Source organism: Umbelopsis ramanniana (genome assembly GCF_025399195.1).
Source record: "Umbelopsis ramanniana AG unplaced genomic scaffold K450scaffold_18, whole genome shotgun sequence".
NCBI lineage: Eukaryota > Fungi > Mucoromycota > Umbelopsidomycetes > Umbelopsidales > Umbelopsidaceae > Umbelopsis > Umbelopsis ramanniana.
Window position 1 is genome coordinate 248,715 of NW_026252104.1, and position 12,646 is coordinate 261,360.

The following is a 12,646-nucleotide window of genomic DNA, read 5'->3' on the forward strand; positions in this document are numbered from 1 at the left end:
AGATCAATAGTCTGCCTAATGATACGGATAAATATCTGCTGCAATTTGAAAGATCACGTTAAGCTCTGTTGCGATGATGTATTCGAAATATCAATCGGCTTCGTCGGTCACGCAAGCGTATTATAATATCACCAGCAATATTTCAGTCATTTACAGTATTTTGCGTTATGAGAGTTAGTCAAGCTTTGAGTCTATTATTGAAAAATGTTCTTTCTAGTCTGATGTACATATTAAAAGTGCAGAAAGTGGTGTGTATATAGTGCAAGAGTGATGTAAGCTATTAGTGCTGATTGGATATGATTTAGAAGCCACTGATCTTTCTAATAGCTTCTCCCTTAAGCTTGAGGAGTACGGCTAAGCACATAGCTAGAACCATAAGGGCGGCAAAGAGAACACCAACATATCCAGGTCCAAGGGTATTCAACATTGGCGTGGCTACGAGAGAGAGGATACACGCTAACAGCATGCGAAGGAAATTGGCACCAGCAGTGATGGATGCTCCACGACCAGGTGTAGCATCAACAAGATATGCGCTTCCAGCAGAGAACACTTGACTCATACCAAAGCATTGAATACCGAAGCCAACGATACATCCCCAAACACTGATCCCGTATTCACCGATCCATCCGAACATCAAAACACCAAGAGGAACGAAAAAGAAGCCAGCAGGCCACAAGTTGGCAGTGAGACGATCTTCCAGAAGAGCAGCACCACCGCGAAGTCGTCGAGATCGGATCAACAGGGCATCAGATAATTTACCTCCAATCAAGGTACCCATAAAGTTACCGACACCAGCACCCAAATATGACAAGCCTAAATAACAAAAAAAAAAAAAAAAAGAATAAGAATCGATGTTTGTACTATAACCACGAAGGATCAAAAGTTTACCTGTTTGCCATGTGTTGAGTCCAAACTTTTCGTCGTATATTGTAGGAATGATAGTTTCGACAGCAAACATGCCTCCGAAAGCAACAGCAGTCATGAAGGAAGCAAGGAAAACAAAAGGATGGAAAAGTGCTCGAACAGGAGCAAAGACATTGATAGACTTGCGCTTCTGAACGGTAGTGGCTTCAAGATCAGCTTGGTCACCGTTGTTATCTGTCTCAGCTTTTTCCACCTTCTCGTCCATGTCGTTGGATACAGCATCCCACTTAGCATCGTCGCGATAAGTCTCGGGCAAAAAGAAGAAAACAACGAGGAATCCAAAGCATCCAAAAGCAACTGAAAACCAGAAAGTAGCTCTCCAACTTTGAGAACTCAAGGACAGGAATCCACCAATGATTGGACCAACGAGTGGGCCAAAAAAGTTTCCAAAGAAGAAAAATCCAAAGGCTCGACCACGTTCCGTAATAGCATACATGTCCTAGAAATTGATTGACTTTTAGTTTGGACTGACGCCAAATAAGTATCTGATCGTACGTATTTGATCACTTACTGTTATAGTTCCGGCACCAACCGAAGATGTACATGAGGCACCAGTGCTTTGAAGGCATCGAAGGACAACCAGACCCCATACATTACTGACAAGAGCACATCCTAATGAAGCTCCAATAAAAATGACCAAAGAGGCCAAAATAAGGATTCGTCGAATTTTGTAGTGATCTGCTAAGACAGCCCAGAAGATGGGGGCGATACCCATGAACAGGACGAACAAACTGGTGGTCAAGGTGACAGCCACCGCTGGTGCTTTGAGGTCCTCGGTCATGACCGGGATGGCTGGGAAGTATAATGTACTCGATAGACCGGGTAGACATGAGCCAAGGCACAAGCACAATAAAATTAAGGATTTTTGTCTTGAAGTCTTCAGGCGAGGATCTTCATCGATAGATGGATGAATCAGTAGTCGGGAAGCAATGGCCTTCTTCCATGACGGCTTCTCATTGATTTCTTGCTTTCCCACTGTTGAATCTGACGTCGTAGCGGTGTCCATTATGAAGAGAAGGAAGAAAGAAAAGTATTTCGCCACAGCATAACAGAAACCTAAAGACTGATTTCCTTTTATAACATCAGAGTGAGACCGCAGGCAAAAAAAAATTAGGTCGGCAGTTGATTTTTTCCGTGAATCCTCAGCGCAATTTCGGTCAACGGCTGACTAACGTTGGCGATGCCTGTGTAAGCGCAACATCATTCGCACGGTCTTTCTTTGCAGTTATCAATCATTTACACAGCATGTCATGCGGCATCCTATTGCCTATACCTCTTGCCTGCGCCATGTCTACCATTTCTATCTTATTTGAGTTTTCGCTTTGACCGCGCCAACTCGGCCCACGTTTGACTCTCCGACGGCTGCTCGACACACATGGCAGAAGCGGTGTTGATCCCGAACTAATACACTGGACAGACCCAATGTAAGTGTGTCGACGGGGGTATTCGGAGGGACGGTAAGTACGACAATTGATCGTCAATTTGGGGGCACCGGTAATAGGAAGACTCTGTTTTACATCCTCATATCAGTTAAAATCATTCATCAATCGCAGGCACTTTGTCATCACTACGCTCGGTTATGCGTGATCGGATTAATGAGGCGATCTGATAAGTAAACACAATGTCACACTTTTTTTTCCAGAACACAAGATGTAGGGCAAAAATGATATATTCAGGTATATTTGTTTTCTATATTGCATATGATGCGAATTGGACAATATCACGAAGAAATGGAAAGATAATGGGGGAGGGGAAACAGAAGAAACAAGATGAAAGAAGAAAAAAAAAAACACTGCGAAGAGGGTTTTGGGTTTTGGGTGTGCCTCTGTACATTATAACCCTTTCAGTTCTATGGTACATGTTTGTATGTGTGTGTGTGTGTGTGTGTGTGTGGGATAGTGAGCTTTGCTGACTGGTTTTTAAAAACAAGATTTTTGTGGAGGGAAATTTGAGTGCATTGATGGAATGTTACTTCTTTTAATAGAAGTCAACGAAACCTCTCAAACTCTTGACTGAGAATCGTCTTGAGTTGCGCATGTTCTGGTTATACTTTTCAGTGACGTCTTCACCAGGCCATCCTTGCCAGATAGAGTTCTTTTCAGCAACTTGACCAGAGGCAACCAAAGTATGTTCGAGCAACACAGAGTCTTCCTTCATGGAAGCACCAGATAACAATCTTGATCCAGTGCGAAGAACAGAGCCAGCGCCGATATGCAATGGGTTGATGGAGAATTGACCACGAGAATTGATATGGCAGATCAAAGAAGCTTCATCGACAGCAGTATCGTTTTCCAAAGTGACCAAGTCAGGCTCAGTCATCATAGGGTCACCACCATTAGGATAGAGACAGACATTCTTGCCAATGTTAGCGCCAAGGCAACGGAAGAACAAGACAAGCCAGGCACTACCGCTGAGAAGGTTGAGAACACCTTGACGGAAGCATTGTTGGAAAGTGATGAGAATTTGCCATCTCTGGCAGTAGGAAGATTCATCCCAGTTATAACTGCCTTGCTTTCTGCGACCAAAGAGACACCATTTGGCAGCAATTTCAATGACGAGACCAAGGAAGCAGAGTATGCAAACGCATGCACAGATGACAGCAAAGATGATTAAGAAGGTAAGACCTTGACGAGTACCTTCGTATAGACTATATACGGCAGCTTCATCAGTATGCTTCAAGAAATAACGCTTTTCCATGACGGCAGCAACTTGAATAGCAGCAGTGACAGGAACAGACCAGTAACAGGAGGCAATGATGTGCAACAAGCAATTGTAGACGACAATCAAGCTAAGAGGAATAACCCAGAATTTAGCCTTGTTTTGATAGAAGGCGCGACCGAAAGGTGTAATGGTGGATTCGTCATCAGCAGAGTTGGTACCAGCATCCCAAAGGAGGGCATTACCACCGCGAGAGCCAACCCAGACAGAGTTATCAGGGAAATGGAAGTTCTTCTTTGCAAGACCACCAGAACCGAGAACAGCTTTGCGGCCAATAGTAGCACCAGGAAGGAGAACACATCGATCAGCAATCATAGCTCCATCACCGATCTTAACCGGAGCAGAGATGTGAGAGTCAGAGCAGACAACATGAGTTCTTGAACCAAAGACGACATCATTTCCAATTTCCAAAAGGTCAAATTCGATGACACGAAGTCCAGAACCAGGCCAGTAGACACGTTCACCGATCTTGGCACCAAGAGCACGATAGATCATGCTAACCAATTCGTAGTGAGTACCGATCAAGCGAGTGACACCACCGAGGTCACCACCAGGCATGAGCTTCTCCATGAGCCAGTACTTGAGGAGTGAAATTTGACGACGGTCACGAGGTCCAGCTCTAAACTTGCCAATAAAGAGACGCTTCAAAGCGATGACGGCAGCCAAGTAGAAGAAGGGTGTGACGTTGTCACGAACAACAACAGCCAAGAAATGGTAACCAACACGCTCGGGTTCAGCGAAGTAAAGGATGAGTTCAGCAAACTGGTTTTGAGATGCCTTCTCAAAGAAGACTTCACGAGTGAGCAAGAAGATGACAGCAAACCAAGGAAGGAAAGCGAAGAACTTGGCAAAGATGACAATGGGCCAACCAAAAATGAGAGAAACCAAGAAATGAGGAGCAGGGAAGTTCATACGGTTGAGCTCGGAAAAGTTCATGCCTTGAGTGGTATCCATATGAGCGCTGCCACCAGCAACGACGTCCATGTTGTGAGACGAGGTAAGAGGTCCCATAACGGTACCAGCGGGAATATGAGAACCAGCAGTGACAATGGACTTGAGACCAATAGAGGTATTGCTACCAATGACAATTTCTGAGAGGACCATATGACCTGTCTTGAGAACAAATGGACGAATGGAGCAGTTATCAAACTGGCAATAATCGCCAATGGTGACAAGGTCAAATTCTTGAATATCAGCATGGATATCAACTCTGCAGTTGGTACCAATGGAAGATCCCATCAAGGTCAGATAGAAGGCATACAAGCGAGGATGCAACTTGAAGATACCACGACCGCACATGCGGCAGACTTGATGTACAAACCACCAGCGGAGGTAGTAAGAACTCCAAAGAGGATAAGAGCCAGCGCGATAACGACCAATAACAGCCCACTTGGTGATGATAGCAATGAAGGGAAGGACCAAAGCGGTGGCGAAGCGAGCAATGAAGAGAGAGAGAGACAACTGGATAACACGAAGAACATTGCTGCCCTTTCTGTCCCAGCTTGAAGCAACAGCGACCAAAAGAGACGCAAACATGAACCAGCAGAGAGTGATACGCAAGGGACGCAACAAGTAGATACTTGAGAGTTGGACCAAGGCAACCAAAGGGTTCCACTGATTCTTTGCTCCAGACTTTGGACGATTCTTGAGACGTTCCTTGGGGTCTTCTTCATCTTCTTCAATGTTGATGGCACTGTAGCCATGAGTAAACAGGTGATGATCACTTGGCAATTGTTCGGTGCAAAGTTTAGCCAAACCAATAGGCGTTCTGTTCTTCTCTTCATAGATGATGACAATAGGCAAAGCGACACCAAGCTTGGAGCGGATTGAGGAGATGAGAGCACCAGCCTTGAGAGAGTCACCTCCGTATTCAAAGAAATCTCCATTAAGGGGGTAATGGGCTTTTTCACCCTGCATGCCGAGGACTGAAGCAAAAATATCGCGCAGAGCCAATGCAACAGGATCACCAGTGCATTCCTCCAAATCGGCAACTTGCTCCTGAGCGATTTGGTGGAGTTCCTGTTCATTCAAGGAACCATCTTCGAAACGAACGATTTCATCTACAATGACGATACGTCTTGGCATCATGTAATCATGGATTTGAGTTTCCAAGTATTGATGAATATGGATGGCTGTTTCCTTGACATCGATTTCTTTTTCAGTGTCTTGTGGAGTGTTGACGACGAAAGCCACCACTTGATGGTCTAGGGGGTTCCTGAGAGCAGCGCAGTCGGCCACAGCTTGATGAACCACCAAGGCTTGGACAAGGTCACTCATGTCCCAGGAGACACTGGTGATAGCAATGGGGTCGGTAAGAGGAGTACCTTTAGGAGGGCAGGCACCTTGATACAATCGTTGGGCAACATTGACATTGCTTTCAGAGTCCTTGACTTCCGGAATGCCCATGCGTTCAGCCAACTTGATTCTGAGAGGCTTGTTGACAGCATTTTTTGGAATATTATCCATGTAGACAATGACTTGAGGCAACTTGGAGTGATGCAAAGATTTGCTGAGGAAAGATCGCAAGGACTTCAGGTCAACACGAGTATGGCCATCTTCAGGGACAATCACTACACCAATCGTTTCTTGAAGAGTCTCATGAGGAACAGAAAAGGCAATGGTTTGGGCAACCTTGGGGTGAGCCACGATGGCATTTTCAATTTCAAAGGGAGAAATAATTTCACCACCACGGTTGATGATTTCCTTGGAGCGACCAGTGATATAGAGGTAGCCATCATCGTCGACATAGCCCATGTCGCCGGTATCAAACCAGCCATCAATAAAGGTATTGGTGTTATCGATGCCCTCATAGCCATCGAAACAAGGAGGTCCACGAACCATGATATTACCGACAGTGCCGTTCTTGGCAACCGGCTTGTCCCCAATAAAGATGGCAATCTCGGGTCCAACTTCCAAACCCGATGTGCCCTCTCTGTTGAGAGCATAATCACGTGGAGGGGTGGAGATCGGCATGCATTCTGTCATACCATAAGAGGGCAGAACGGTAGCAGCAGGAAAGAAGGCTTTGAGATCCTTGGCAAGGGAGGGTAGAAGACCACCACCAGCGTTACAAATCATTTTGACGAACTGTCTAAGTTTGACAGAGACTTGACGCATGTTACCCTCTTGAAGGATAGCATGATGCATGGTAGGCACGGCATAATACCAAATGTTGACACCGGCTTGGGCCTGGGCGATATCCCAAAAGACAGAGGCATCAAAGCCATTGCATAACATAACAGAGCCACCAGAGAAGACGGGAGCAAATAGGTTGCGGACAATACCGCCGACATGGAATAGAGGCATCATGTTGATATTAATATCGTTTGACTGCAGGCCCCATGAGAAAGCCACACAAACAGTGCCGATACAAAGTGTGCGCAAACGGTAGGGCACCGTCTTTTTCTTGCCGCTGGTGCCAGAGGTTTGCAAAATCATAGCAAGGTCATTTGGACCATTGAGCTCTCTAGCGTTGGATGACTTTGAGCTAGACTTGCGACGTTGATATTTTGGAGCTTCCACTTGCAAGCTTTCAACAATTTCAATTTCGGTTTCAGCGCTATTTGGGTAAGAGCCATTGGCCACGACTTCATCGGACACCAAAGTGAAACCAACTCCAAGTGAGTCAGGTTTGAGACCAATTATACGCAGGCCGCCTGCCCGCAGGACTTGTACCATGCGATCATTGTCTTGCAATTTGCTATATGGAACGATGACTGCTTCCACCTTCATGTTGCCAAAGTCATGTAGCAATTCTTCGGGGGTCAAATTGGGGTTGGAAGGGGCGCATACACAGTAGGCTATGACACCAAGGAGGCAAAGACCAAGTTCCGGGCCATCAGGAAGACAGACACCGACACGGTGACCGCGAGTTAGACCAAACTGAGCCAAATTAAAAGACTTTTCCAAAAAATTGTGGACTTGTGCGTGTGTAATATGGTTAACACAGTTGGCAATTTCGGCTGACGGAGGTCGAATGATCGCCTTTGTATTGGTGACGTTGACGAAATCCAAAAGTGTATCAAACTGAAGGTAATGGTCCACCAGGTGCCCCATAGATGGGAAGTTGTTAGCATGCGGCTTGTCGGTGGAGGGGGTCCTGAATCCGTTATAGGCATCGTCCAGCAATTCCATAACTCTATCAAACCCATTGCTAGTAATGGTACGAGTATCACTACTAGCCGCACTCTTGTTCATAGACGACTGTCTGGAGCATGTGACGGGTGGTTGCGGTTGATAGGCGGGAGCGGGTGAAGTGGGCCTGTGGTGATGATGATGTTGTTGTTGCTGCTCAGGTGGAAATGATGCAGCCCATTTATAAAAACTATCATTTTCATGAAGTGTCAACGCTGAATTCATTGAAGACGATGCGTTGGAAGCACTCGATCCTGGTCGTGGTGGATATATTTCAGATTGAGATTCATGACTATTGCGTCTTTGCTGCGATTTTCGACTGAAAGACCTAAACATGTTGATGTGAATGTGGATATATGTATATGTCGATGAAGATTGAACAAGTAGAGAAAATGAACAGAAATCAAAAAGAGTGAAGAATAAGAAAGAAAAAGGTAAAGTAACAGTATTTTTGTCTTTTCCTTTATGACCTTTATGTCTTTCAGCAGGGAGAAACAGAAAGACAGGTCCTGCTTCTGCTTTTCAGGTGAAGGTGAAACTTTTTGGATCCCCGATCTTGTGTGGGTGCACTTTGACGATCCAACATAAAGGGCGGGGGGGTAAATTAGACTGAGACCCGCTGCTACTAAATTATCTCGTTCTGGACCACCTATCTTATTGGCTTGAAAAATTTTATTGCGTCTTAGATCGGCTTTCCCTTAGCTTTTAGGCAAAAAAAAATGATTTTAAAAAAAAATAAGGCAGTTTCATTCTTTCTTCTGGCGATAGGTTTCGTAGAACGGAGATGAGGTCCCTGGAACTACCACTTTGTAGGTGAAATTGTGTCATTTTTCGAAACAACAATAAACAACAAACATGTAATAACATCAATCTGAGGTAGAATAGGTTGTTATTGGGACCTCATCCCATCTCTCTCCCCCCCCCCCCCAAAAGCTCCTTTATGGCAAAGAAAGTCCCCTGGTACTACCTACCTCATCTCGGAATAAGGTCAACGCAATAGTGGTTCCGTCACTTGAGGCCATGTCCCACTGCCGACAAAGGAATTCCGAATGATGAAAGCTGAGAAGTGCCAAGCATTTCGATGTAACGTTTGTCGGCTTCAATCTATTTTCAGGCTTGGGTTACACTGGTCTGAAAACGGCTGTGCCAAAAGGGAAGTTTCTCTTTTCTCTTTGAAACAGGAGTCGGTAGCCCTGCCCTTGGCTTACTGACTGACTGGAAAAAGCACGTGTAATAAGATTGGGTTGGATCGACAGCACGTACACGTTGTCAATTTATTGGTTACAAACTCTTACGGTTTGCCCTGTCTCTACTCTTCTTTTCATAGATAAATCGTCAGACCTAACCGGCGCTGATATAGCACGATTCCCAAGTGAATAAGGAAACTTACCATAAAGAATTGTTTCTCAGCTAGTTCGATACCAATGTGTTTCGCCTGTAGTTCTCCACCTTCGCTGAATTAATTTTTTTTCTCTCTATCTTCTCTCATCAGCCAAACTAAACAATCTCCGCATGCGGTCCCATAATCACTACTTTCTCCGGCTTTTCTATCCAAAGCCCGGTCCGAGCCCCTAACCAGTTAGCAAGGTGAAAGCGAAACATACTATATCCGTGAAGAATAAATAAAAAGGAATTTATATTTAAAACCGGCAAATATTGCCATCTTGGTCTTTTCCTGATTCTGCTCCAAGGTAACAATAACAAGTAATCTATATGGGAAGCGGTAAACTTTTCGTCAGACCATGACGGGATCGACCAGCTGGGATGGCCTAATTTTTTTTTTCAACTGGCGTTCCTGGATCCCAAAAAATACATCGTCAAAAACATTACCGTCTATAGTAATTACATCACAAGTCGGTGAATGCTGTCAGATACAAAGTTATCTGAAACCCTGACAATCAACATTTCGAAACATGACGATCCAATCTGGCTGGTCAGGACGAAACAAAGTATCAGGTCAGCCAAGACTTTTTATTCTATGCTAGGCGACAAGAAAAAAAAAGGAGGGGGGGAGGAAAAGCGAGCCTGAAATTGATAATCATATCGTGTATACTCAATATGGAAGCATTCGATCATGTACTCTGTTTTTTTTTTTTTAGCAGCAACTTTGCACTAGCTATACCATAACGTAATGCTGACTCTCACATAGCGACACTTCTTCTCAACCTTCCTTTCGTGATGAACCCTTTCCTGGCTGCGTCTACACCAATCCAAGTAAGATGTAACTTATTCGTTCTGCCCCTCGTGTTTGGTATATGACCGTACCGTATAAGACAGAAATGGGCCGTCTGTTGTACGAAAATGCAAAACATACATGGGTAATGTAAGCATCACGCACGGCATGTATCGGTGGAATCCCTATTATGCGGGAGGCTATGCTACAAACTGCTATACAGCGCACATAGTCGCTTACGTAGAGAGCGCGCACATAGTTGCTTACGTAGCGATCAACTGCTCATGTATTAAAAATATTTTGGGTAAAAATAGCTCGTCTTACGCCAAGCAAGTGATACTTTATGCATGTATCCACATTACCCTCCCTCTCAACGCGTACACAAACGTTTTACTGGATTATATGCAATAAATGAAATCTCAATTTTAATATCCACTCGGGTTTGCCGAACACAAGTGCCGAAAGTGTCCGTCGAGAACATCTCTCGTGGAGCATGGTAGAAAATTTGACATAACATGTGCTTCCTTCACCTTTTGAGGCTGCTGCCACCATCAGGATCGCTGATGTTTGTTGACGTTCCCTCCAAAAAGCTTTGAAAGCGTCAACGTTCCAGTTTTGTTGTTTCTTTTTTTGTTTTTTGGCTTTTTCACCCTTTCGATGGTTGCCTGAGTGTTTGGATGTCGCTTTGATAAACAAAGAATATGTCTCGATTGAGGAAGGCTGGGCTGGACAATATGCCGCAGCTGAAAGTCCATCGTCTACATAGACATACAGCGTTAGTTATATGTAGACGTACGCCAAATTTGCCAAATATACTCAAGATGCACTCTTGCATAAAAGCCTGTCATGCGTTGCCCATCGACATTTTGTTCCATCCATTGGTGAGGCTTCGCGCGGTAATTAAGGGGTAGACGGCTTGGCACCATGTCTCTCTGTCGCATTCTATGGCGAAAATAGCCAAAAATATCAGCATAATTATAACCAACCGTGTCATTTCAGACGTGCATATCGGCGTTGGAGCTGCATGTTAGCATCTAGCCAAGCTTGGTTTGGCTTGTACCTGGTAATCGCAAATGCAGCGTACACCACTCACATTGTATGTTATGAGTCTCCCCATAATTCATCTAGGGTAAAGCACCGAAGGCGACATTCTGGAAAGATTTGCCACCTGGATTGTATTCTTAGATGTTGCCAATCTTGTACTGTTTTGGAGATCCTGGTAATGATCGACATAACCTGCACATTGGTTGACGTGTCGTTTTATTTTTATACACCGGAAAACCCTATAGTTGCAGTAGGCGACTACGTGTTGTTGGCATTTGCAAGAAATTGAGATATACAGCGGATACAATTGGCATTGAGCTGTGTACATTTGAAGGATAGTGGTAAGCGTGGCTGCCCTGAGTGCCTAACTGACCGATGCGATATGCATTCATGTTATCAATCATTCGTCTCGCTTTGATTCGTTGTTTAATGAAGCTCGTGTCACCTCATTGCTTTTAATTATGCCAGCAGTGTCATGAGATATGCCTGACTATTGCCTCCCGTTGCTCATCTCGAATGCCAGCATTTACGCCACTGGACTGCTTTTCGCTTTGATGACGCCAGCAAATTTTTTTAGGTGCAGTGATTTTTGGGCCTGGAAATTTTTGTTGGCGAAATCGATTCAAACGCAAAACAACCATGGCAGCATCAATGTGGAATAGCGTTCGCGCCTTGACACGATCGGCTGCGCAAAACACCTTTACACACCCATCAGCATTACCTTCCCGATTCTTCTCTTCTCAAGCATGCCGATTGAGTGAAGTGTCACCCATTGAAGCAGCAGCCGCCGAGTTGGCAGCTGGCGAACTGGACCAAGCCGCTGAACAGGAATTCACTCGCCAGAATCCTATTGTCTCACAACTGGTCAACACCATCATGCGCGACGGCAAAAAGGCTCGTGCTCAACGCCTTGTATCCGATGCATTGGCTGATATTCGAGTCAAGACCAACACAGACCCTTTATTGGTGTTGACAGAAGCCATTGAATCAGCTTCGCCCATGTTGAAACTCACATCAGCCAAGAAAGGTTCCAAGGTGGTTCACGTTCCTACTGCACTTCGAGAGCGACAAAGACGACGAAAGGCTATTGTTTGGATTTTGGAAGGTGCCGCGAAACGTCCCGAAAAAACCTTTGAAGCTAGACTCAGTGGTGAACTTTTGTCGGTCATCAATGGTGCCAGCTCAGCTCTGACCAAGAAGAACTCTCTTCACAAAATGGCCTTGGCCAACCGTGCTAATGCTCAGGTGTCCTACAACATGCGATAGTTTGTTTATTCCCGAGTCATGGGAGACTGAGAGAACAAGACACCATTCAATTCCGAAAACACACTAACGTCTTCTATCTGATTGATCCCGAAGCTAATGTACAGTACAATTTGATGTGGATTTTTTATTAAAAGCAAATTATAAAATAAAAGCACAATAGAATTATTTTTTTCCTTAGACCCGCAATCACGCCCTTAGCATGCCCCCTTCATATCAGCTTTTTAATATGTATACTTTAGTATGGTGTGTGCAATTAATGTTGGCCACAGGGATGTGATGCATGGAGGATAAGCTAAAGTACTTGAGACTCATGACATTGAGCCACCGCAATAATGGCTCATTCTACCTCATCGTGGTCAGCAAACGCACGGAAGTAGACGGCAAGCG

At 44.8% G+C, this 12,646-nt stretch overlaps 4 protein-coding genes across 4 annotated transcripts; 2 read left to right on the forward strand and 2 right to left on the reverse strand.

Moving 5' to 3' along the window:
- Nucleotides 1-157: 157 nt before the first annotated feature.
- Nucleotides 158-1,964, reverse strand: K450DRAFT_299169 (uncharacterized protein). The gene is made up of 3 exons (XM_051593701.1): nt 1,436-1,964; nt 889-1,363; nt 158-813 (listed from the first exon to the last, which is right to left on the reverse strand). Exons 1-3 carry the CDS (start codon nt 1,928-1,930, stop codon nt 302-304), a joined length of 1,482 nt encoding a protein of 493 aa, XP_051445933.1. The 5' UTR covers nt 1,931-1,964; the 3' UTR covers nt 158-301.
- A 605-nt stretch (nt 1,965-2,569) lies between these two features.
- On the reverse strand, nt 2,570-8,420 carry K450DRAFT_235299 (uncharacterized protein). The gene has a single exon (XM_051588062.1). It carries the CDS (start codon nt 8,110-8,112, stop codon nt 2,902-2,904), a length of 5,211 nt encoding a protein of 1,736 aa, XP_051445934.1. The 5' UTR covers nt 8,113-8,420; the 3' UTR covers nt 2,570-2,901.
- Nucleotides 8,421-10,838: 2,418 nt separating this feature from the next.
- Nucleotides 10,839-11,457, forward strand: K450DRAFT_235307 (uncharacterized protein). Its single transcript, XM_051588063.1, has one exon. The coding sequence runs from the start codon at nt 10,974-10,976 to the stop codon at nt 11,280-11,282; it is 309 nt and encodes a 102-aa protein (XP_051445935.1). The 5' UTR covers nt 10,839-10,973; the 3' UTR covers nt 11,283-11,457.
- On the forward strand, nt 11,458-12,524 carry K450DRAFT_235310 (uncharacterized protein). Its single transcript, XM_051588064.1, has one exon. It carries the CDS (start codon nt 11,633-11,635, stop codon nt 12,257-12,259), a length of 627 nt encoding a protein of 208 aa, XP_051445936.1. The 5' UTR covers nt 11,458-11,632; the 3' UTR covers nt 12,260-12,524.
- Nucleotides 12,525-12,646: the final 122 nt, after the last annotated feature.